The sequence below is a fragment of the Canis lupus genome, chromosome 2, assembly GCF_011100685.1.
Source record: "Canis lupus familiaris isolate Mischka breed German Shepherd chromosome 2, alternate assembly UU_Cfam_GSD_1.0, whole genome shotgun sequence".
NCBI classification, from domain to species: domain Eukaryota; kingdom Metazoa; phylum Chordata; class Mammalia; order Carnivora; family Canidae; genus Canis; species Canis lupus.
Genome location: NC_049223.1, coordinates 40,571,613 through 40,593,072, shown reverse-complemented (window position 1 = coordinate 40,593,072; position 21,460 = coordinate 40,571,613). Strand labels below are relative to the sequence as shown.

Below are 21,460 nucleotides of genomic sequence, written 5' to 3'. Positions count from 1 at the left end.
CTCCAGATGCAGGAGACTGGTGAATGCGTAGCCTCTTAAAAGACATGAAATGTGAATTAAAAACTAAAATACTCTGCAAGACACACAGGACTCTTGTGCAGGCTGCATGTACAGTGTGGCACTTCCAGAGGAGCATCTTTGCTGAACGAGCGTCTTTTCCCCATGCCTTATAGACACCAGATAGAGCATTTTCTCCCCTGCTCCCTCCCGAAAGATTTACTATTAGGGCCTTCCAGCATCAAGGGAAAACTTGCATTTAAAGTGTTTTCTACAGAAGACATTAAGCCTGAGGGGGTAACTAAAGAGTCAGAAAGCTAAGAGCTTGCCCCCTGGATCCATATGCTGGGTTCCCTTAGAATTCTCTTGTGTTTTCTTCTGTCCAGAAGGAACTGGTGTCGCCTCCTACTGGGGAAGGAGGCCAACACAGATACCATAGCCACAGAAATCCTTAAAAAATACTCTTAGCCTATTGATTCCTTTTCATTTGTTCATAGTTTAATTAAAGCCCAGAGGTGTGAAGGAGGGAAGCTGACAAAGCAAGTCCTTTTGAGGAACTGGGCAGTTCTTTGTCCGGCTTGGATAGAGAGGTTGAAGTCTCTTATTTCCAAATGAGAGCTAGTGAGTGTATATAGCCCAAACAGTGAAATTGGAATCTGCTTTATGTTTAAAATGTGTCATAATTCCATTAATTTAGCACAAATAGAGTGAATTTGAGTTGCAAATAGCTATGTAGCTTACTAGATTTTAAGGAAATATAATATTACTATTTTCATGTTCACAAAGTAGCATTAAAAACCATCTTTCACAGTATTAATAGACTAATAAACAGAAGTACTCACTATTCCCCAAATAATCCTTGAGATTCCCAACCTTCACACTGTTGCTCTAATTTTTAATTCCTGCCAGCATGTTCTTCCCACTTAACCTCTCCACCGATTCAAATCTTCCCTGCCCTCCAAAGCCTATCTCAGATGCTACCACCTTCAGGAAGTCTTCGTGGATTCCAACCCAATGTCCCAATTACATGTGAGATTTTCCTGTTCTGCACTTTATCTGTTATTCTCCTATGGCCCTTCCCTACTTGGTAATATATTCATATTTTTTTCACTGATTTCTTACCTCCCCAATCACCTTTACACCTCTGCCTTACACATTCCTCCACCTCCATGGTCCTTGGCACTGTGTCTTGGAAAAAGCAACCCTTCAATGCATAGTGAGTCTCTGGAGGCACTGATAAGTAGTTGTGTGTGGATTTGGTTATAGTTCCCCCACATGACTAGGCTAGTCATTAGCAAACTCTTTCTTCCAAATGAGCAGAAGTAAATTTGACCAGCCCTGATCAAATGCCCACCAATTCCATATATGTAGACACAGAAGATGAGTGTCATTCTAGGCACCCTGTCCTATACCAGACTCCACGGAAGAGAATGTCAAGATCACACAGCCCAGGAAACAGTGCAGCATCCAGACAGTGTGGGGGTAGGAGTGAGAAGTCTGCGCTGGAATCTCAGCTCTTCCACTTGCTCACACTTGGCGAGTTATTTGACATCTCCGTGCAAATTTCTTCATGTATAAACAAAATAATAACATTTACTTTCTTATAAGTTTTTTAAGAGGATTAAATGAGGTGTCCTAGGCATAGTGGTTAACAGAGCGACTGGACCTCGTAAAAACTCAGATTTGGTGGTTGATGTTATTACTGCTGTTTTCATCATGAAAATCAAGTCCTATTCATATGCCTTAGAATGAAAAAATATAGCCCACTTGCTCTGACATCTCTTTATAAATGAGGAGAAGCTGTCTACTTTTGGTCGGCACTGTGAGAACTAGTATATAAAATTTGGTGGAAAATGTGCTTGGCTTTAGTATGCTTTTCACTTATAGTCTTTTCATTGAGAGCCAAATCGTCCATTGTAACCAGCTAGGTTCTATTTTTCCCTTCGCATGTGCTCTACATTGAGCCTGTTCCCCATCTTCAAAATCCTCTTTAGTCTTATCTGTAGCTGCCTACCTCTTCCTTGATTCAGTCACACGCCTGGGGAAGCAGCTGAGCTGTTGGGCCAGACTCCCTGTCAACCGTGTGAATCAAGCCTCTGCTGGCCTCTCAGGGAAAGTCTGGGGGATGCATTGGTGAGCAACACAGCACAATCTGTGTCCCCGCTGAACACGGACAAAAGCTAACTATTAGTTTAAAAGAATTAAATTGTTAATGAATTAAGGTAGAACACACAACCTCTCTGAAAGAAAATGTACAGGCTACAGCAGGGTTGGGTGAGAGAACGAACCCAAACTATTTCTTGGCCAGCAAGTTCTCTTTCAGGCCTCAGCTGAAATGTCACCTCCTCAGAGAAGCCCTCCCTGACCATCTAAGCCAAGCAATCACTCTCTACCACAACCCCCATTTTATTTCCTTCATCCTCTTTTCTAAAAAAATAGAGGGATGATTAATATGTAGCATTATATTAATTTCAGGTGCACAGTGTAATAATTCGGTATTTGTATGTGCTGTGAAATGACCACCACAGTGAGTCTAGTGAACATTCATCACCATACAAAATTACAGCATTTTTCCTTATCATGAGTACTTTTAAGAGCCACTTTCTTAGCAACTTTAAAATATACAATACAGTATTATTAAATGTAGTCTCCAGGCTGTGCATCATATCCCCATGACTTATTTATTTTATATCTGTAAGTCTGTACATTTTGACCCCCTTCACCCATGTTGCCCATACTTCACCCACCTGGTCTCTGGCAACCACCAGTCTGTTCTCTGTATCTGAGCTGGGGAAGGGGGTTTGCTTGTTTTGTTTTGTTTGAATCCACATATAAGTGAGATCATATGGTACTTGTCTGTCTTATTTCACTTAGCATTATATCTTCAAGGTCCATTCATGTTGCTGCAAATGGTAAGGTTTCCTACTTTTTTATGGCTGAATATATATATATAATGTACTCATTATGTGTATCCATTCCTCCACCAATTGACACATAAGGTGTTTCCCCTATCTTGGGTACTATACGTAATGCTGCAAATGAATATGGAGATGCATATATCTTTTTGAGTTAGTGTTTTTGTTTTCTTTGGATAAATTCCTAGATCATTCCTTTTCACAATCTGAAATAACTTTGTGGATATGATGTTTACCTGCTTATTGTCTATCTCCATCTTCTAGAATATAACCTCAACATGCTAAACCTCAATGTATTATTTACTATTGTATCTCCAACATCTAGAAGCATGCCTAGTGTTTAATAGCTGCTAAAAATGTTATATAAATGGATGAAGGAACTACCAAACAGAGGTTCCTCTTCCAAATCAGAATGTACCAAGTTGTGAATGCCACATACTGGCTGGAGAATATGGGGGAGAGGATGAAAAGTATGTCACAATTCTGTCTGTTTTAGTCCAAATCAATTCCATCCAGCACAAACTTATCGAATTCCTATTATGCACTAGGCAGTGAGCCCCACACTCAGGATTCAGCAGAGAAAAGTCAAAATTCTACCCTCCTGCCACTTGGAGTCTGGCAAGGGAATTAGACACTTAGCAGCAATTACCAAAGTAATCGAACAGTACTTCATGCCACACAGAATTCTAAACACTCTAATGAATTATCTCATCAAATTTTCGCCACAACCCTGTATGTTAGGAGTTATAATTGCCCCTGAAGAAAAGGGCAGGCATCTTGAATCTGTCTTGTTTACTATTGATTCTTCAGTACCATGTACGATGTCTGATATACGTAGATGCTCAATAAATATGTTCAGTAATGAATAAGTGCTTTGAAGGGAAATGATGGTATTTGAGAGTTTGTAGCAAAAGGGTTTGGCCCAGCCTGAGGCATTAAGAAACCTCTCCCTGAAGATGTGACATTTTGTTTAAGACTTGTAGAATGAATAGGAATTTGCTTTGCTTTGACTTGAAAGTGCAAACCTGGTCGGGCTCATCCTGACCCATCTTAAATAAGCTAATTTTTGTTTCCTTGGGATTTACTTTCCTTCTGAGCAAAATGAAAAACTGTTAACGCTGAAATGTCCCCCAGAGGAGGTTGGAAGGACAAATGAAAAGACCATGATCAGGATAACTTTCCCCAAAGAGGCGGGCTCAGTGGGGGTAGGCAATAGGCAAGGCACAGTGGGCTCTAGGGAGGCCCCAAAGCAAGGGCTCCAGCTGGGGCTTTGTGAGACAAAAGTGAATACTTCTGATCTCCCTGGAGGTGGTCTAAAGAAAAGCTTGGAGCAGCCCTGGTCTATAGTGCTCCTCAACAATCTCCCAGTTAATTGCTTTTTCTCTGCCATTTGATGTCAGAACCTGGCATGTGGAAATCATCTGGGGAATTTCTGATCTCTAGGCTCTGTTTCGCCAGACTCCAGGGCTCTTCTCACATCGCACCTAAAATGGGTCACCTTTCTCTCTCCCTCCTCCTGGGCTCCTGGTTTCCCTTTCAGAGATCCCTCTATGCTCTTGGCACCTCTGCCAATGCCTTTGAGCCTCCAGGCACCTCTGCCAATGCCTTTGAGCCTCCCATCTCCCTAGTAAGACCATTCCTGTCTTGGTAGCTCTGCTCTTATCTGTGATGCCATTTGTTATAGCAGAGTCGCATTCCACTTATGGGGTTAATGACTGCTTACTGTTCATTTGCTGTGGTTCCCAGTAAGATAATTGCCTTTTAACAGGAGCTTTTTGTAAATAATGCCTAATGCCCCAAACGGGATCTCTAACATTGAGGTTTTTGGGGCTCTGTAATCCCAAAGAATCTTTTCAGATCCCTTCTTTCCATCATAACCCCTATGAAGTTGTATTGTAATAGTTTATTAGTCCTTTTTTTTTTTCTGGAAAATGCAGTCCTTTAGAGCAAGAGTCAGCAAATCACTCACTAATGCCTAATATAACATCAGGGTGCCAACAAAATGTTGGATCAAAGCAGCGAGATACATGATTTGGGACAAGAGTATTTGAAAAAGTTTCTGTAACCCTTACGTTTCAAGACAAAGCATGAAATGAAATACCTCACTCTGGAGGTTCTCAAACTCAAGCAAGAATCACTTGGCATGTGGAATATGCAGATTCCTTGTCCGACCTCAGAGAATCTGTATCAGTCAGATTGATGGCTCTGAAATATGCAAGTTCACTAAGTGAGGCTGGTATAAAAACGCTAGATCTCCTTGGGGGCTATTTGTCTTTGGATAAATTATTATATCCTCTCAGCCTGTTTTCCCTTCTGTAAAATGGGATGGTTTGGAGAATTCAAAGAGAATCAAAGAGAATCAAAGAGATACATAAGCATACTGAAACACTTCAAATGGTGCAGTGCAAACCAACTGTGTCAGAATCATCTGATCGAGGAGATTTCACATTTGTTCTTTCTGCCCCTTGCTCATTCTGTGTCTGGGTGGGTGGGGTACACAGCGCTGGCATAAAATCAGTAATTTTAAAGTAGGATTGGAAAAGATGCTTTCAATTGAGATCAAGAGGTACTGGTTGGTTTGGAGTGGCAGTTTGGAACTTAGGTGCCAGCCTCACTGATCTTTTGATTCTAATGAAGGAGATGGGCTTTTTGCTGGGAGACGTGGGGCGGTTGCTTAGTTCTTTCAAGTTAATTATGGGCAGCATAATCAGTGAATGTTTTGTCACTCAGGAAGTATTTACTAAGTCCCTGCTATTGACTCAGAAGGTATATATACTAAATGCCTACCGTTTATTTAAGACTAAATCATGCTAAGTGGAAGCATGTCTATTTATGAATACCATAATATCTTTGCCTGAGTAATATATTCCGGCTTTATAATGGGCTCAAATTCATTTGTGCTGTGAAAGACCTCTACAAAAAAAAGTCTTAAATATCTCTTTCAAAAGTTTTCTCCCATATATATTATCTATCCATCTATCCATCCACCTATCCATCCATCCATTGATTCATTTACTCATTCAATTAATAGTTACTGAGTATTTACTTTGTGCCAGGAACTTGGGGTACAAAGATGAATTAGACATTGTTATTTCCCTCAGGAAGTTTACAATTTCATTGCATAGACAAGATGGGTAAGTAAATGCAATAAGATCCTGTGATTCAGGGCTGTTATTACTGCTTTAGACACTGCAATTAAACTTAGGAAGCACTTACATTTTGCTAGGCACTGTTCTAAACCCTTCGTATCTACCATCCTCTTTTGCCCTCATCATATCCTGTGAGATTCTGTTATTATTCCTATTCACAACGTAATGAGGCTTAGAGATGTGACGTCAATTGCCCAAGATGACACAGTAAGTCAGTATCAAAGGCATGCTTAAACCCTGGCTGTCTAGTTGTGCCACCACCCTCCTCACCACACTTCTTCTGTCCCTGCTCTCAGGCCCATGTCTGGCCATAGAAGCTCAGAGAAGGTGCACAGTGACAGCAAGAGCACCATCAGTAGGAACAGTTGATCACGTGGCTACAGTGAGCTACGTGCTTCATATGCTTATTGTCTCACTCCCCCTGAGAATGCACAAGGAAAACCTTGTCATTGTTCCCATTTTAATACAGAAAAGGAAGGCTCACAGGTGTTAGAGTTTGTTTATATCTACCCAACTGGTAAATGAGTGCACAGGGATTCAAATTTGGGTCAGACTGAATAGAGGTCACGCGTGCAGTACTTCTCAGGGAGACACCTCTGGATATGCTCTTGTGTCATGAGGTTAAGATGACTCATACAACCAAACCAGACCATTTAGGCATTGTTTAAACAGCACCTTACTTGGGATGGCCCATCCTTGCCTGGTGTCTAGGTCTAAGGAAGTCATGGGTTATATGATTTTTGAAGGATTAGACATCCTGTATCTGCCAGTAGTTTGTTGTCATTTCACAGTGGCCCAAAAGTCAGAGAGAAAGCATATTGGTGGAAGGGTCTATTTATACATCACGGCCTGGGCTAAGACTATAATTACTTTATGCCTCGAAGTTTTTGCTTTCCTAGACAGCCCAATATGTTTCTCCAGTGCTAAGTATATTTGTAAAGAGAAGAAGCAATAAAAAAATTAAAAAATTTTCTACCAGATTTCAATGCACACTTTTTTAAAAAATGGAAATAAATTTTAAAAAAATGGAAATAAATTGACATACAATTTATATTAGTTTCAGGTGCACAGAATATTGATTCAACAATTCTATACATTGTGCTCACCATGATAAATGTAGTCACCATCTGTCATCATATAAGGTTATTACAATATTATTGACTATATTTCCTCTGCTATTCTTTTTATCTCTGTGACTTACTCATTTTACAACTAGAAATTTGTGCCTCTTAACCCACCTTATCTATTTCCCCATCTCCCCCCTCCCCCACTTCATCATGGACAACCACAACTTGTTCTCTGCATTCAAGAATCTGTTTGGTTTTATTTTGTTTTGATTTGTTCAGTAGTTCTTTAGATTCCACATATGAGTGAAATCATATGATATTTGTTTTTCTCTTCCTGACTTATTTCACTAGCATTATACACTCTGGTACATCCATATTATTGCCCGTGGCAAGATCTCATTCTTCTTTATGGCTGAGTAATATTCCATTACCTGTATCTATCTCTATTTATTTTATCTATATGTCTATATCTATATCTATATCTCTCGTGTCTACTTTATCCATTCATCTATTGACAAGCACTTGGATTGCTTCCATATCTTGGTTATTGTAAATAGTGCTGCAATAAACAGAGATGCATGTATTATTTTGTTGGGGTTTATTTTTTGCATATATTATTTTGAATTAGTGTTCATTTTCTTTAGGTAAATGCCCAGGAGTAGAATTACTGAATCATATGGCATTTCTATTTTTAATTTTTTGAGGAAACTCTTTATTGTTTTTCACAATGGTTGTACCATTGCTATCAACAGTGCACAAGGGTTCCTTTTATTCCACATCTTGTAAGTGTTTGTTGTTTCTTGTCTTTTTATTTTCAGCCACTGGGACAGGTGTCAGGTCATATCTCACTATGGTTTTGATTTGCATCTCTGATGATCGGTGATGTCGAGCATCCTTTCATGTGTCTGTTGGCCATCTGTATGGGTTTATTTCTGGGCTGTCTATCCTGTTCCATTGATCTATAGGTCTAGTTTTGTACATCACCATAATGTTTTGATCACTATAGCTTTATAGTATACCTTAAAATCTGGAATTACCATACCTCCAACTTTGTTTTTTCTCAAATTACTTTGGGTCTTTGAGGTCTTTCATGGTTCTTTATAAATTTTAGGATTATTTGTTCTAGTTCTGTGAAAAATGCTATTGGTATTTTGATAGAGATTGCATTAAGCCTGTAGATTACGTTGGGTAGTATGGACATTTTAACAACATTAATTCTTATAATCCATGAGCACAACATATCTTCCATTTATTTGTCTTTTATTTAGTCTTTTACCATCGTCTTATAGTTTTCAGAGTCTCTTACCTCTTTGGTTAGAGTTATTCCTGGATTTTTTATTCTTTTTAGTGTAATTGGAGCAAGACATTTTATATTTTATATTAAATCTTGTTTTTAAATTTTATGTTAAATTTTATTTCTAAAACTCCCTCTCAGGGGAATATTGGTTTTCTTCCATAGACCATTAAATCATTTCCTTGTGCTTCCAATTGCAGCATAAAGGACATTCACCTTTTCTCTATCATGGACAATAGTTTCTTTGACAGAACTTAAAAATCCCAAACTGATAGCTCGTGTTTGCCTTTCAGTGATGAAGTTCCCAAAATCATTATTATTTCAGGGGTCAAAACCAAATTCCCCCATCCAAAATTATGTGGTGGTTCGTCCTGCCTCAATGAGGGATATTCTCATTCCCTCTCTTGTGAAATCTGAGTGTTTTGGTAAAGTCATCAAATTCTTAGATCAACTTACTTTTTCCATGCCACCAGGGTACACCAAGTGGTAAAGGGTCCGTTTCCTTGGGTTTGGCCTCCGTTCTTGTGTTGTGGCTTTAAATTTGTCCTGCAAATAACTCAGAACCAGGTTGCTGCCTTGGTGTGACGGCTAGCAGAAAAAAAAAAAAGGCTGTAGTGGAGCACAGAATCTGTCTGTGTTAGCCCTCTGTCACCGACTACTCACCCCAGCTTTGAGCTTCACCTAAATGATAAATGGTCCTATTGTTTGGGCTTTAGTATTTAAAAAACATAGAGCTAAATCTAGATGAAGCAAGGACAGAGACCCATTTCATTGCACTGTACTTTAATATTCCTGAGACCCATGGCATTACGGGTGGCTCTTTTAACAGCCATCTCTCTTCAGGGTGGAACACTGTGCTGCCTTTGTTTCATCTGATCTTCCAGCTAAATAAGAGATGGTCACTTATCCTCAGTGCTCCCCTATCCTGCTGGATTTCTATTGCTGGAGGAGAAACTGACCACACGGGAAAAGGTAGAGGTTTCAGGCAGGGCATTTCAGCGTGTGTTTACAGGCAGGGCTGACTTACTCAGCAAATCCTGCTCGAGAAGCTGCAGCCAATGAAGAGGCTATATCCCGGCTTGCTTGGGGGCTTCTGAGTTTGAGCTGCATGCAGAAATGTAAGGCAGTGCTTCCTGGCGCTGATGGCAAAATGGGACCCATCTCCAGTTATTCCTCGGGCTTCCCAGCTTTGCAGATCCAGGGGAGAACCTACATAAACATATTGGTGATGTAGCCAGCTCTCAAGGCCAAGAGAATCCTCATGGATTCAGGAGACTGGTTTTTTATTTAGGTTTTTATTTTTTATTTTTGTTGGAAGATGAAATGCTTCTCTCGTTACCTGCCTTACATCTTCAGACCTCCGAATACCATCCTCTCTTCCAGCTGCCACACGGAAGGTACAGACCAGAGAGGGAGAGTGTCTGGGTGGGTGGGAAAAAGTGGGCTGGTGTGTGACTTCCCACAGGCTCTGCTGATACGGCTCTCCGTAGCCACCAGATGACTGTCGTTGCTGGCAAAGGCTTGGATCCAACAGACTTAGATCTGCTTCTAAAATCAGTCCGGCTTCTGTAAGCAAAGGGAAGTATTTGCTAAAGAGCAGGATAATCTTGCAAAGGTGATCTCAGAGCCGATAGAGCCGAGTCGGAAAAAAAAAAAAAAAAAGAAAGAAAGAAAGAAAGAAAGAAATCAGAAATATTTTGCCAGGTTCCCTTATTCTACTTCACGAGCAAACAAGTAATTAGAACTCCTGGTAAGGAAGAAAATTTTCAGTAGGTGCTGCCACATAGATTTGTCCAGGCTCTCTGTTTTTGTCATTGTCTGTTTAGTAACTTGGTGCATGCCCAAGATAGCAATTAGCCGGATAGAATGAGTGGGCTCCCTGGCGGTGGGGCGCGGGGGGCTGCTCGGCTCCCAGTCTGTCCCCACGCTGCCTGCCGAGCGGGAAGCCGCAGCTGACTTTGAGCACTTGCTGGGAATGGGGTTCGTGGGGGTCCTAAGCTGGTGCCTTACGGCAAGGGTGAGCTGAGCCTGGTGCACACAGTGCCCAGCTCCCGGTGCTTGGGGGACCTGCTGCGCGACCTCCTACCCTAGGCCGCTGTGCATCCGTGTGCGTGTGCGCGTGGGCACTTCTCTGTGCACCTGTGTGTCCCGTGTCAACATCTGACGGTCTGCCTCCATCTAAGCACTGCAGGTTTCCACACTTCTGGAGCTCGTAGCTGGTGGTGCGTATCCTGCGTGTCATTTGCCTGTTTCTTTTGATGTGCCACGTCCTGGGAAAAGAGCAGTTTCAAGAAAAGCAGCTGGCTGGCTGCTTGGCAGCCTGAGGGGTGTCCTAGGAGCAGCGCCGACTGGGGAGGGCTGGGGATGGTCCCGTGCTGTCACCACACCTCTGTGCAGCCACACTGTCTGGGATGGAGCTGGGGAGCAGCCCATTCTGAACACCCAGCCTTGTTTCTCATCCTCTGGGTAGGAGCGTGTGTGTGTGTGTGTGTGTGTGTGTGGTGTGTGTGTGTGTAAAATGAGAGAAGGACTCATTCTACTATAAAGTGATTTACAGTCATTACCTCCAGGAAAAGCCAGTAGAAGTTTGGGATCACCCTTGAATTGAGACCAAGGATGGCATGTTTCGTAGATCGTGGTATCTTACAGATTTGTTTTTTTCAATCAGATAGTTCCCTTACAAATTTTATTGGTGGCTAAAGGAGATGACCCACTGAGAAGTCTTTCCTCTTATGGAGGGAAATTTAGTAAAACCTCTGTATATACTGGGGAAGGATGGGGATGGCATGGATAGAAATCTCCAGGGGAACCTTCCATATACGAAAGACCTAAACTCATATAGGAAGATGCCTAGATGACTTTTCTATTTCTGATTGATCCTCTGTTCTCTCCTCCTAGCTTAGACTTTGAAAACCCAAAAACTTGGTCTATTCAGTTGCTGTTTTGTATATGAAACTAAAGATCTTACCTCATATGGACAAACTGCTACCACCAAGAGCTTTCTTGAGCTGTTTTTTCTTTTAGACCAATTTTAACTGTTGTATTCCATCAAGATGGAAATTGTGTTTTATTCCTATCAAAACTATCTATAATTCACCAACTGTCACCAGATTAGGGGGTCGGGGAGGTGAGGAGACTTGTCTTTCAATCCGTTGTGAGACTAATAGAGAATAGGTAGGGATAATAGCATGTGGCAAACATTAACTTCATGAGTCAGGCACTGGAGCTGAGTGGGGAAGGCATGAGTTAAATACCAAACAATCAAAGCCAAGTCACTTAGTTGCTCTATGCTCTATTTTATCTATAAGATGGAAATAAAGTCTTATTCCCAGGATGTTGAGAATTCAATATGATCATTCCATTTCTTTTGGAACCTTGGTACATGGTATGTGCTGTGCATCTTGGAGTCCCATGTACTTTCTTAGATAGTCAAGTTTTCTTTTTTCATTACATTATCTTCAGTAGTGAATAGTTTCCTCAAATACATCACAGTGTCACTCGGAACTAGTTACACTTATTTAGAGTTTGTCTGGGGAGAAATGTATGTGAGAACGAATCTGAGCTTCAGTTTCTAGAAAAGTTATGGCTGTGAACTTCCTATTTTATTTAATTGAAGAGGCAGAGAATGAATAATTCTCTCTATATATCCCTGTGAAAATCAATTAAGTCAAAATACCCAAACCATCCCTTTAAGAGTAATTTGAGAACAACTTTGGAAGCTTCAACAATTGCTGGGGCGCCTGGGTGGCTCAGTTGGTTGAGTGTCCAACTCTTGATTTCGACTGAGGTCACAATCTTATGGGTGGTGTGATCGAGCCTCATATTGGGCTCCACACTCAGTGTGGAGTATGCTTGAGATTCTTTCCCTCTCCTTCTGTTTCTCCTCCTGCTTGCATGCTCGCTCTCTCTCTAAAATAATAAATGAATAAAATCTTTAAAAAAGAAAAGAAGCTGCAACAATTGCTGGGCTTCTTAGAGAATGGAACCATTCTACTTAAGACAGGTTTTCCTCCCAGCTTGTCTTGACATTGTTTTCTCAACACAGGAAGATCATGGGCTTTGAATTTTAGCTCGGCCACTTGCCAACTGGGGGATGTTGGGTAGTTATTTAACCTCTTAGAATCTTAGTTTCCTCATTTGTAAAACATGGATGATGATATATAGGGTAGCTGCAAAGAAATACACGCAGAATGCCACACACAGGGTGATAATCATAGTAGTAGCAATAATAATAATAATAATCAGTGGCCTTTGCTTGTGTTGTACTTACTGTGTCCCAGACATTATCTAAGCACGTGATGTAGTAACACATTCACAGGTGGGGTAAATCAACAATATGTGGTCCACAAATAACCGTTCTTTTTCTTTCCTTCTTTCACTTTCAACCTTCAAGACTGTTTCTTTATACATCAGATCGAGGTTTGGTTCTTCCTATTTCAGTCAAAATATTTTTTAAAAAAATATGATCATATCGCCTCCCTCAAATGCCCTGAAACACAAACATGCTTGTGTTGAAAACCTCTCGTTGGCTTTGCAGGGACTAGCAGGCCCTGTGTGTTCTAACCCCTGCCTGACTTTCCTGTCTGACCCTGAGCATGGAACATCTTGCCTGGTCTCCAGCCACACCGGCCTTTCTTGGTTCCTCAGGAATCTCCCTTCCACCACAGACTTTTGGGAAGCCCCTTTCTCCACTTAGCCCCGTTCCTTGTTAATTCTGGCCTTGGACTCTCAGCTCAAGCTGAGAAGCCATCTCTGGCCCTCAGGTGATCATGGTCATAGCTCTTAGAGAGCTGGGGTGCTTCAGAGTACCTGTCATAGTCTGTCATCACGAATGGCCTGCTGTGCCTGTTTTGTGAATGCCTGTCTCCCTGCTAGACCGAAAGCTTCATGGGAGCAGGACCCACATGTCATTTTGCCCTCTGTTAGACCCCCAGCACTAGAACAATACCAAGCGCTTAATAGGCACTCAACAAATTTTTATTGAATGTAACTATGACAAACACCAAGGCTGTTGTGTAGACATGTTTTTAAAACACAGGCAAAACGGTTCGGCAAAGCATTTGCTGCTACAAAAATGCAAGCTGTTTTAACCATTGTGGGTTGGGGAGCTTCTCGTGGCCAGCCGTGAGAGGACTGGTTTTAACTTGAAATTAGGAGATACAAAGGGGAAAAAGGTCACCTAAATAATGCTGGTGCACGAACAGGGCTTTGAGAGGACAGTTGGATTGTCTTCCCTTCTCTGTGGACCTCATTAAAAGGACACATAACTCCCTCCACCACAGTGGGGAAGGATTCGTTCAGCAAAATGATTCCAGGATTAGAGGCGCGGAATCTCAATCACAAGCAAAAAGAAACCATTCCAGACAGGACAGAGAGGAAGGGGAGACACACAGGGATAAGAGAGCCAGTGAGGTATGAGGAAACTTGCCTGATATTTTCCAGTGGACCTAATTAGGCACCCAACATGGGAGGGTCTTTTCTGGGCTCTTGAACAGATGAGTAGAGACACTGTCTCCTCCTGAAGGGACATGGGTCATGTGCCTTGCCCCACACCATTTCTTTTCCCTGCGTGGTCTCTGTCACGTTTCCATGTTGCAAACCCTTGCTCATCTCTGAAAAGTCAGGTCAAGTCGAGGCTTCCCAGGAAGACTTCCTCAACAGCTCCAAAGAAGGACTTGTTATGAGTCACGCAAACCACAACAGTTGTGGGAAGAAGGCACGAGAAGGAGAAGCCGAGCAGCACCACAACAATCCCTGGCCATGTGCTCCAGGCCGGGCCAGTATAATCTCTTTTGCTGCTCAGATGATCTCCCATCAGGTGCTGTTCTCTCCATGTAATAGATGAGGAGACTGACACATCCCTGCCTTGCCCAGAGCCACACTTACTAAAGCCACAGAGCTAAGACTCAAGTCCTGACTACTGGAATCGGCAATCAGTGCTCTTATCTGCACACAACACATTTCCTCCCGAGTTACCTGTGTGAGAACAGCCGTCAGCTTATGTGGAAATGGTCTGTTTATGTGCCTGTGTCCTGGTGGCCCAGAGTGGCTCGAGCACGGGGGTTCTTTCATTTGTCATTAGTCAACGCGTCCTGGTTAGCCCAGAGCTGGCGTGCGAGTAGGTGGTCAAGAAATGCTTCCTAAATAAAACACTGAATGTGTGAGTGACAAATGTGCCTATGTACCAGTGATTCTCCTTCATGAGGAGGAACCCAGAAGCAAAATACCTTCCAGTGACCCCAAAAGTAGGCTTGCTAGAAGTCTGCACCCATGTACAGAGGGAAAAAATACACACTTTTCTAACTCTTTGTCAAATAATGATAAAATAATGACTAAAACATACAATGCTTATTATTTATCGGGCATAATTCCAACATACCCACATGTATGGATGTGGGGACGGGTGTGTGTATCCCTCACCACAATCCCCTGAGATAAGTACTGTTTTTATCTTCATTTTATAAATGAGGAAACTAAGACACAGAGAAGTTACGTAACTTGCCTAAGGTCAAACAGCTGTTAAGTGCAAGGGTTAGGATTAGAACCCACACAGGCTGGTTCCAAGGTACCCGCTACGAAAAGATCCATTCGTCTTTTTTGTGCCTTTTTACGTATTTATGGAATTCTTGTTTTTCATATTTTTGGAATTCTCTTCTTAGCCCCTTCCATATATGTAGAACCAACCTACTCTTTAGGCCCACGTCAAACACACTTCCACTCACAGCTTTCCCTGACTGTTCATTTTCTCACCTACATTTAAAGCTTTTCCCAAATGCGCATTGTGATTCTCTGTAACATGGAAATAATATTATGCCACCTGACCAGGTTGTTGTAAGGATTAAGTGAGACAGAACCTTACGCTGCTTGACGTTGTTTTTAGATTAAAAGAGAAATTTTTAAAAATTATTCTCTACCATAGATGTATTGTCCCTGCTTTCATCCAAGGCCAACCCTCTACTTGGAAGCTGGATCCCACCCCTGATTTCCACTCAAGCCCTTCACTCCTGCACTTGTCTGCTCTCTGTGTGTCATCACCACATCTTTCATCTCTACAGGATCACTGGTGTGGTCCACCAACATGCTGTCCATCACCCCATGTTAGATACTCATCTCACCACCCTGTATCCACCTCCAGCTACTGCCCATTCCCTGCTTCTCTTTGCAGAAAAATGCCTTGAAAGAGTCATCTGTATGCAGTTACCACCTCTTTTTCTGTCCCTCCACCAAAGTTGCTCTTATGAGAGTCATCAGCAGCCCCCTCACTGATCTGTCCCATCAATTTCTGCCAGCTTCCTCCTGTTGCAGCTCTAAAGCACCTTTGGCACTGGTGGCCACTCCTTCCTTCTCGAAAGAGTTCTTTGTCTTGGCCTCAAGGCCCACAGTTCCTCTCTGTTTCCTTCTCCCACCATGGCCTGTCTTTCTCAGACTCCTGAACTATAAACATGCAAGCCCAGGCCTCAGGCCTCTCCCTTACCCTGTGCTCAGTCCTGATGGCTTTAGCCAGCCCCATGGTATTGGACATTGTCTCTTCAACCTGTATCCCCATTTCCAACCTCTTCACCCCATATGCAGACCTGCACATCAAACTGCCTACCCAGCATTCTCGCAGAGATGCATTAGAAGTCTTAAAACCCAACTTCTCATTCCCTTTGAGAAAGGTAACTTTCCAGCTTGTCCAGCTGCTTCTCCAGCTCCATGAACGAGAACTCCAGTCTCCTAGTTACTCCAGCCAGAAACCTTAGAGTCATTCATTTCTGTTGTTGTCTCATATCCTTCTACTTTTACAGTGAATCCTCTGAGCCTAACCTCTAAAAATATCCAGAATCCAATCATGTCTTATCACTTCTTTCACTCAAATGTTTCCTCACCAGAGAGGCCTTTCCTGGCCTTCCTAAGATCTCTCTTTCCCTCTCTCTGTCTCTATCCCTGCGGTCCACCCCCCCCCATGCACATGCTCCCCGGTTACCTTTACCACTTTAGCCCTTATCTCACTGAACATGTTAAATAACCATTTATTTACTTGTTGCCCTTCTTTTTGCCCTATAGAATGTAAGCTGCATGAAAGCAGAGGCTCTCTCTCTTTTGTTCACTCCTGTATCTCCACCATCTAGGATAGTTTCTAGCATTTAGTATGCATGTAATAGATACTTGTTGATTGAATGATGGGTGAATGAATAAATGTTTATATGGACTCTTAGTAATAAAATAGGAAGAATGGGCTCCAACATCAGATGAACCTGAGTTCCAGTCTCACACTGATCATTACTTGCTGGGTGACCTTTGGTTTACTGAACTGGTATATCTCCTTTTCCAATAATAATGTATCAATATTCTTATGAAGGTTGAAAAAATTTTTTTGCAATTCTGTAAAAATGCCTGTCGGTATTCAGTGAATGAGACTTAACAGTATTTCTTCTGTATCCCCCCACTGCACTTACCACAGCAACAGTCACATAAAGGCATTAATAGTTCCATGCTGATTGAATCATTTTTGCCTACCTACATAGCTAGCGTTGGTGGTGGCTTGTTATTTGCCAGACTCCGTGCTAATACTTAATAGTCACTACCTCATACAAATCATACAAATCTCAGAAAAACATTATGATATAAATACTTGTTGATTGTCCTCATTTTACAGATGCAGTAACTACAGGATGGTATGTAACTTATCCAAAGCCACAGGCTAATATGTGGTAGATCAGGGTTTTTGTACCCAGACTGTTAGATTCTAGAGCCTAGGCTCCTATCTGCTCCGTAGTATACTGAATTTTACAATACAATGCATAAATACAGTATTTTAGACATTGTTCTCAGCACATGGGAACTTAAAAGATGCAAAGGACTCATCCCTATTTTTAGAAGCTACAGTCTGGTGGGAGAGAGAAAGGCATGCATACACAACTCCTAACAGTGGATTTTAACCTGATTATGCATGAGCAGCAGCTGTGGCAAATGAAGAGGGATATTTCCACCAGGTCCCTATTCAATCAGATTTCCTGGAAGGGGGCCCCCAGAATCCTAGTTTTAAAAGTTCCCCAGGTGAATCTTATGAACAGTCAGACCTGGGAACCTGAGTCTACGAGAAACAATGGTTAGGGTTGAGGAATATATTCAAAGGGAAGAGCTTTGGGAGAAAGAGATTGACCAGCTGTGGATCCCTTTAAAATGACAGAGTAAGATCCAACAGCTAAGAAGAGGTTGCTTTTGGTTAAGATGTCTGATGTCTGGCAGATAAATGGCTGTCCTGGGAAGATTCAAGGTCAGTGTTATTCACTTACAAATTTAAGGGAACTCTACTGAGCATTTGCCCATTTCACGGTAGCTATGATTTTGCTTCAAGATTTTATGTTTGGGTACCAGCTAAAACACATACCTAATATAGAGAAAGTCATTCAGATTCTTGGGCTTTAGTTTTGTCATCTACATAAGGGGAAATAAAAATTATGCACATATCAAAGAGTTACTGTGGTGAATAAACATAATAATTCATACAACGTTCATAGTGTGCTACCCAAGGTATATTAAGAGCTCAATAAGAGCTGTTGCTATTATGAATGCGATTCGTATTAGTGGAGGCCTCAGAAGTCACCCTTGCCTTGAGCACTTTGATGCAATTGGTCATAGAAAGAATCCTAGGCCAGCAGTCCAGAGATATGTACATTCTGGTCGTCTTTTGACATTGGTGTCCCTTGATAAATGGTCTAATCCTGCTGTGCCTCGGAGTCAAATGGCAATATAACAAAATGTGGCAGGGTTGGTGTGAGATTAAGTGATGGTGCTTTGTGAAGTACGTACCCCTCTTGAGTTTCCCATATTAAATCAGAAGCTGGGAGTGGTAATGGAGTTTTAGGAGTTCCTAATAAAATTTAGGAATTCCTAAAGAAAAAGAAAGAGGAAAGAAAGAAAGAAAGAGAAAGAAAGAAAGAAAGAAAGAAAGAAAGAAAGAAAGGGAAAGATAAGACAAAACAAGAAAAGAAAAAAAGAAAGAAAAGAAAAGAAAAGAAAAGAAAGAAAAGAAAAGAAAAGAAAAGAAAAGAAAAGAAAAGAAAAGAAAAGAAAAGAAAAGAAAAGAAAAGATGTGCCCAGGAGCCAAGCTCTCTCAGGTATTATTATCAAACAGAGATAATTATCACAACAATTTTATGTGGCAATGTCCAAGTTTTACCAGTGAAGACCCTGGGGGAGGACTGTGAGGTGAACTCTCTAGTTGGAAAAGACTGTCTTTGGAATCACATAAACCAGAGTTCCAAATATGACTAAAGGTATTTATCCTCTGAGCATCTGTTTTCTCAAGGGCAAAAGTGAAGTAATTACATTTCCTTTTCAGGTTTATCGTAAGGATTAAAGACATCGAGTGAAATGTGCCTGACAGCCACTTAATAGATGATCCCTGTACTTACTGTGATAGTGTCTTTGTCTGGGTCCTACCGATAGTAACACCAAGCTGGTCTGATGGTACATCCTGGGTTCCTCCCACACCATTAAGTTCCCATCAAAACAACAACAACAAAAAAAGTTCAGTTTTGCATTCTTCAATTGTTTCAACCTTCATCACCTTTGCTGCTTGTTTGTCACATATACTGGCCAGCCGTGTTCTGATTTGTGTTTGTGAATTCATTGTTTGTCTTTGGTACTTGTGCCCCAAGGCAATTCCTTCATTTTGACTCAATTTTATAAATCTAATAGAAAAATCACTGGCGGTGAAATCATCACCATCGTTAGAGAGACTGGCCCATTAGTTTTCTGAGTCATTGTTTCTTCCCTGGCAGATGGAGCTGGGAGAAAAGATGGGCCGAGATGGCCAAAGCCATCACTGGTATCTGCAAAACCACAGTTAGTAGGAGAAGCAAACAGGAGGCAAACAAATGTATGACTTCAAAGATATGCATGAAGGGCTGCTCTGTTGAATGTTGACACATGGGAATGTCACTTACCTTGAAATTTTAGGAGCACACGGAGCAGTCAGTGAACCTCCTTGCAAGAGAAATTATTTATTCAAAAACTACAAACAGACACATAAAGAACATCTCTCTTACATGTCAGAGATTGCCTAGGCAATGGGTTCACCTGCGGTAAACATGCATATGGTTCCTGCCCTGATGGAAGACCAATTAATCAAGTTACTGTAGACTGTGGCAAATGTCTAGTGGTGAGGACATATGAAGACAAAGTCTAATAGGGTTATATACCTATAATAGGGAGGGAGCGTCTTTTCTTCAGGAAAGGAGGACGTCTTTCCTGAAGAAGTGTCCCTTGAGCTGAGATCTGAAGGATACATAAGTTTTATGTAGGCAGAATGAGAGAGAATTTTCCAGACAAAGGAGAGCATGTTTGTGAAGCCCTGTTACTAGAGGGTCGTGGTGAAGGAAAGCTTTTCTTTTCTCAAGGAAAGCTCGCGTGTCAGATGCACAGAGACCCAGCAGGAGGACAGTGAACAATGAGGCCCTGGGGTGGTGGGTCCTACATGCCTCTGTCATATCAATTATAGCTTTGATCCACAGAGCACCTGGAAATTATTGGAGGGTATGAATTTGGGGGGGGGGGAGAATTGTCCACATCTGCAGCATGAGAAGATTCACCTGACTGCCATCAGACTAGAAGAGCTAAGCGCCAGGTGGATACATTTAGGGAGCTGGCCCCTAAAAGCCATCCGTGCCCTTGCATTTTAGGAGACTTGTAGATGGCTCTCTGGATGCCCCCAGTGCCTCAAGGTGTGTTTGTAGCGTGAATCCAGTGCGGAAACCTGTCCGTTGTCTTGACATCCAGCCAGAAAAGTGTTTCTTCTCAATGAGCAATGGCAGGAACACACTATGCTCTGTTCTGAAGAGGCAGTAAACATTTCCAGCATTGAAAAATAGACTGAGCATGCTCTGTCAGACATAGCACTTGTGAAGCATGATATTTAGAAAGAAGAGAAAGACTGTGTGGGGACAAAACCACTAAAGATGTTTTTATATAGTGTTTGTTCAGCACAAAATAGCTGCTCCATCAAAGTGTCTAGAAAGAATGGTACATCCGCTCAGCTGTGTATCTTCATATATACAGAGCAAGGTGACCTTCTCAGGGGAGAGTGACCAAGGAAAGGTTAGGAAGTCCTGTTCTATCTTCATTATTAATTCATTTTTTCATGGCCCTATAACTGAGATGATGGAATGTCTAGCATGTGGGTGAAAGCCTCAAATGTGAACTCCTACAGGAGCCCAGCAGGGAGCATATTAACCAAAAAGGCATGATATTGGCTATCCTGAGTTTGTGTGTTGGAGCCCTGCCCAAAGGCGACACAGTCTAGTTAAAGAAAAAAAGAAAAAGGCACTGAACAGGGAAAATAAAGACAAGCCGAGCCCTTAGCCCCACCCCCCGCCCCCATTTTCATCCCATTAGAAAGAATCCTAGAACTTCTGTTTGGGAGCAGGCCTCCGAAACCACTAGTCCAGCCCTTCGTGGGGTCCCTGAACGGCTCACAGCACTCCTGACAAGGGAGCACTGGAGAGCTCACTCCCTCCAAAGCTGACCCTTGTACCAGAGCAACACTGACTGTCTCTGGATCTTTACATTGAGTTGAACTCTATTTCTTAGAATCATTGAAATAAATTTCTTCCCAAATCATAAATCTTAGACATTTTCCTCATGACAGTTCTGCTTTATGAGGACGATTATCATACTCTGTGCAGCCTTAGGAGTCTAAGCTCCTGCAAGTAGTCCCCTTTGACTTTGTCTCTAGTCATGGTTGTAACAAGGAGCATTTAGGTGCTATATCCTGTTCTAAGTGTTTTTATGCACTAGCTCATTTTGTTCAAATAAGAGTGAAGAGGAAACTTTTACTATCCCCATTTTGCAGATACAGACACTGAGGCCCAGAAAAGTAAATCACCCGCCCAAAGTCACATGCTTAGCAAGCAGCAGAGGGGTAGGATCTGAATCCAGGTAGGCTGGCCCCCTGAGCTTCATTCTTCCACCCATGATAGAGGGAAAAGGACTCTTTTATCTGTCACTGTCTCGCCTTTGAATCCAAGTTCCAACACTTCCCGTGACCACCTG

General features: G+C 41.9%; 1 protein-coding gene across 5 annotated transcripts in view; it reads left to right on the top strand.

Moving 5' to 3' along the window:
- Nucleotides 1-21,460, top strand: part of PPP2R2B (protein phosphatase 2 regulatory subunit Bbeta) — a 439,907-nt gene that overhangs the window by 17,079 nt on the left and 401,368 nt on the right. The window contains exon 1 of one of the 5 annotated variants that reach the window (XM_038530528.1): nt 9,514-9,819. The exons of 3 other annotated variants lie outside the window; for them this stretch is intronic. In XM_038530528.1, the coding sequence (XP_038386456.1) occupies nt 9,746-9,819 (74 nt within the window). In that variant the 5' untranslated portion in view covers nt 9,514-9,745. Of the gene's footprint in view, nt 1-9,513; nt 9,820-21,460 lie in introns of those variants that run through there. One more of the 5 variants, XM_038530533.1, reaches the window with a different exon arrangement.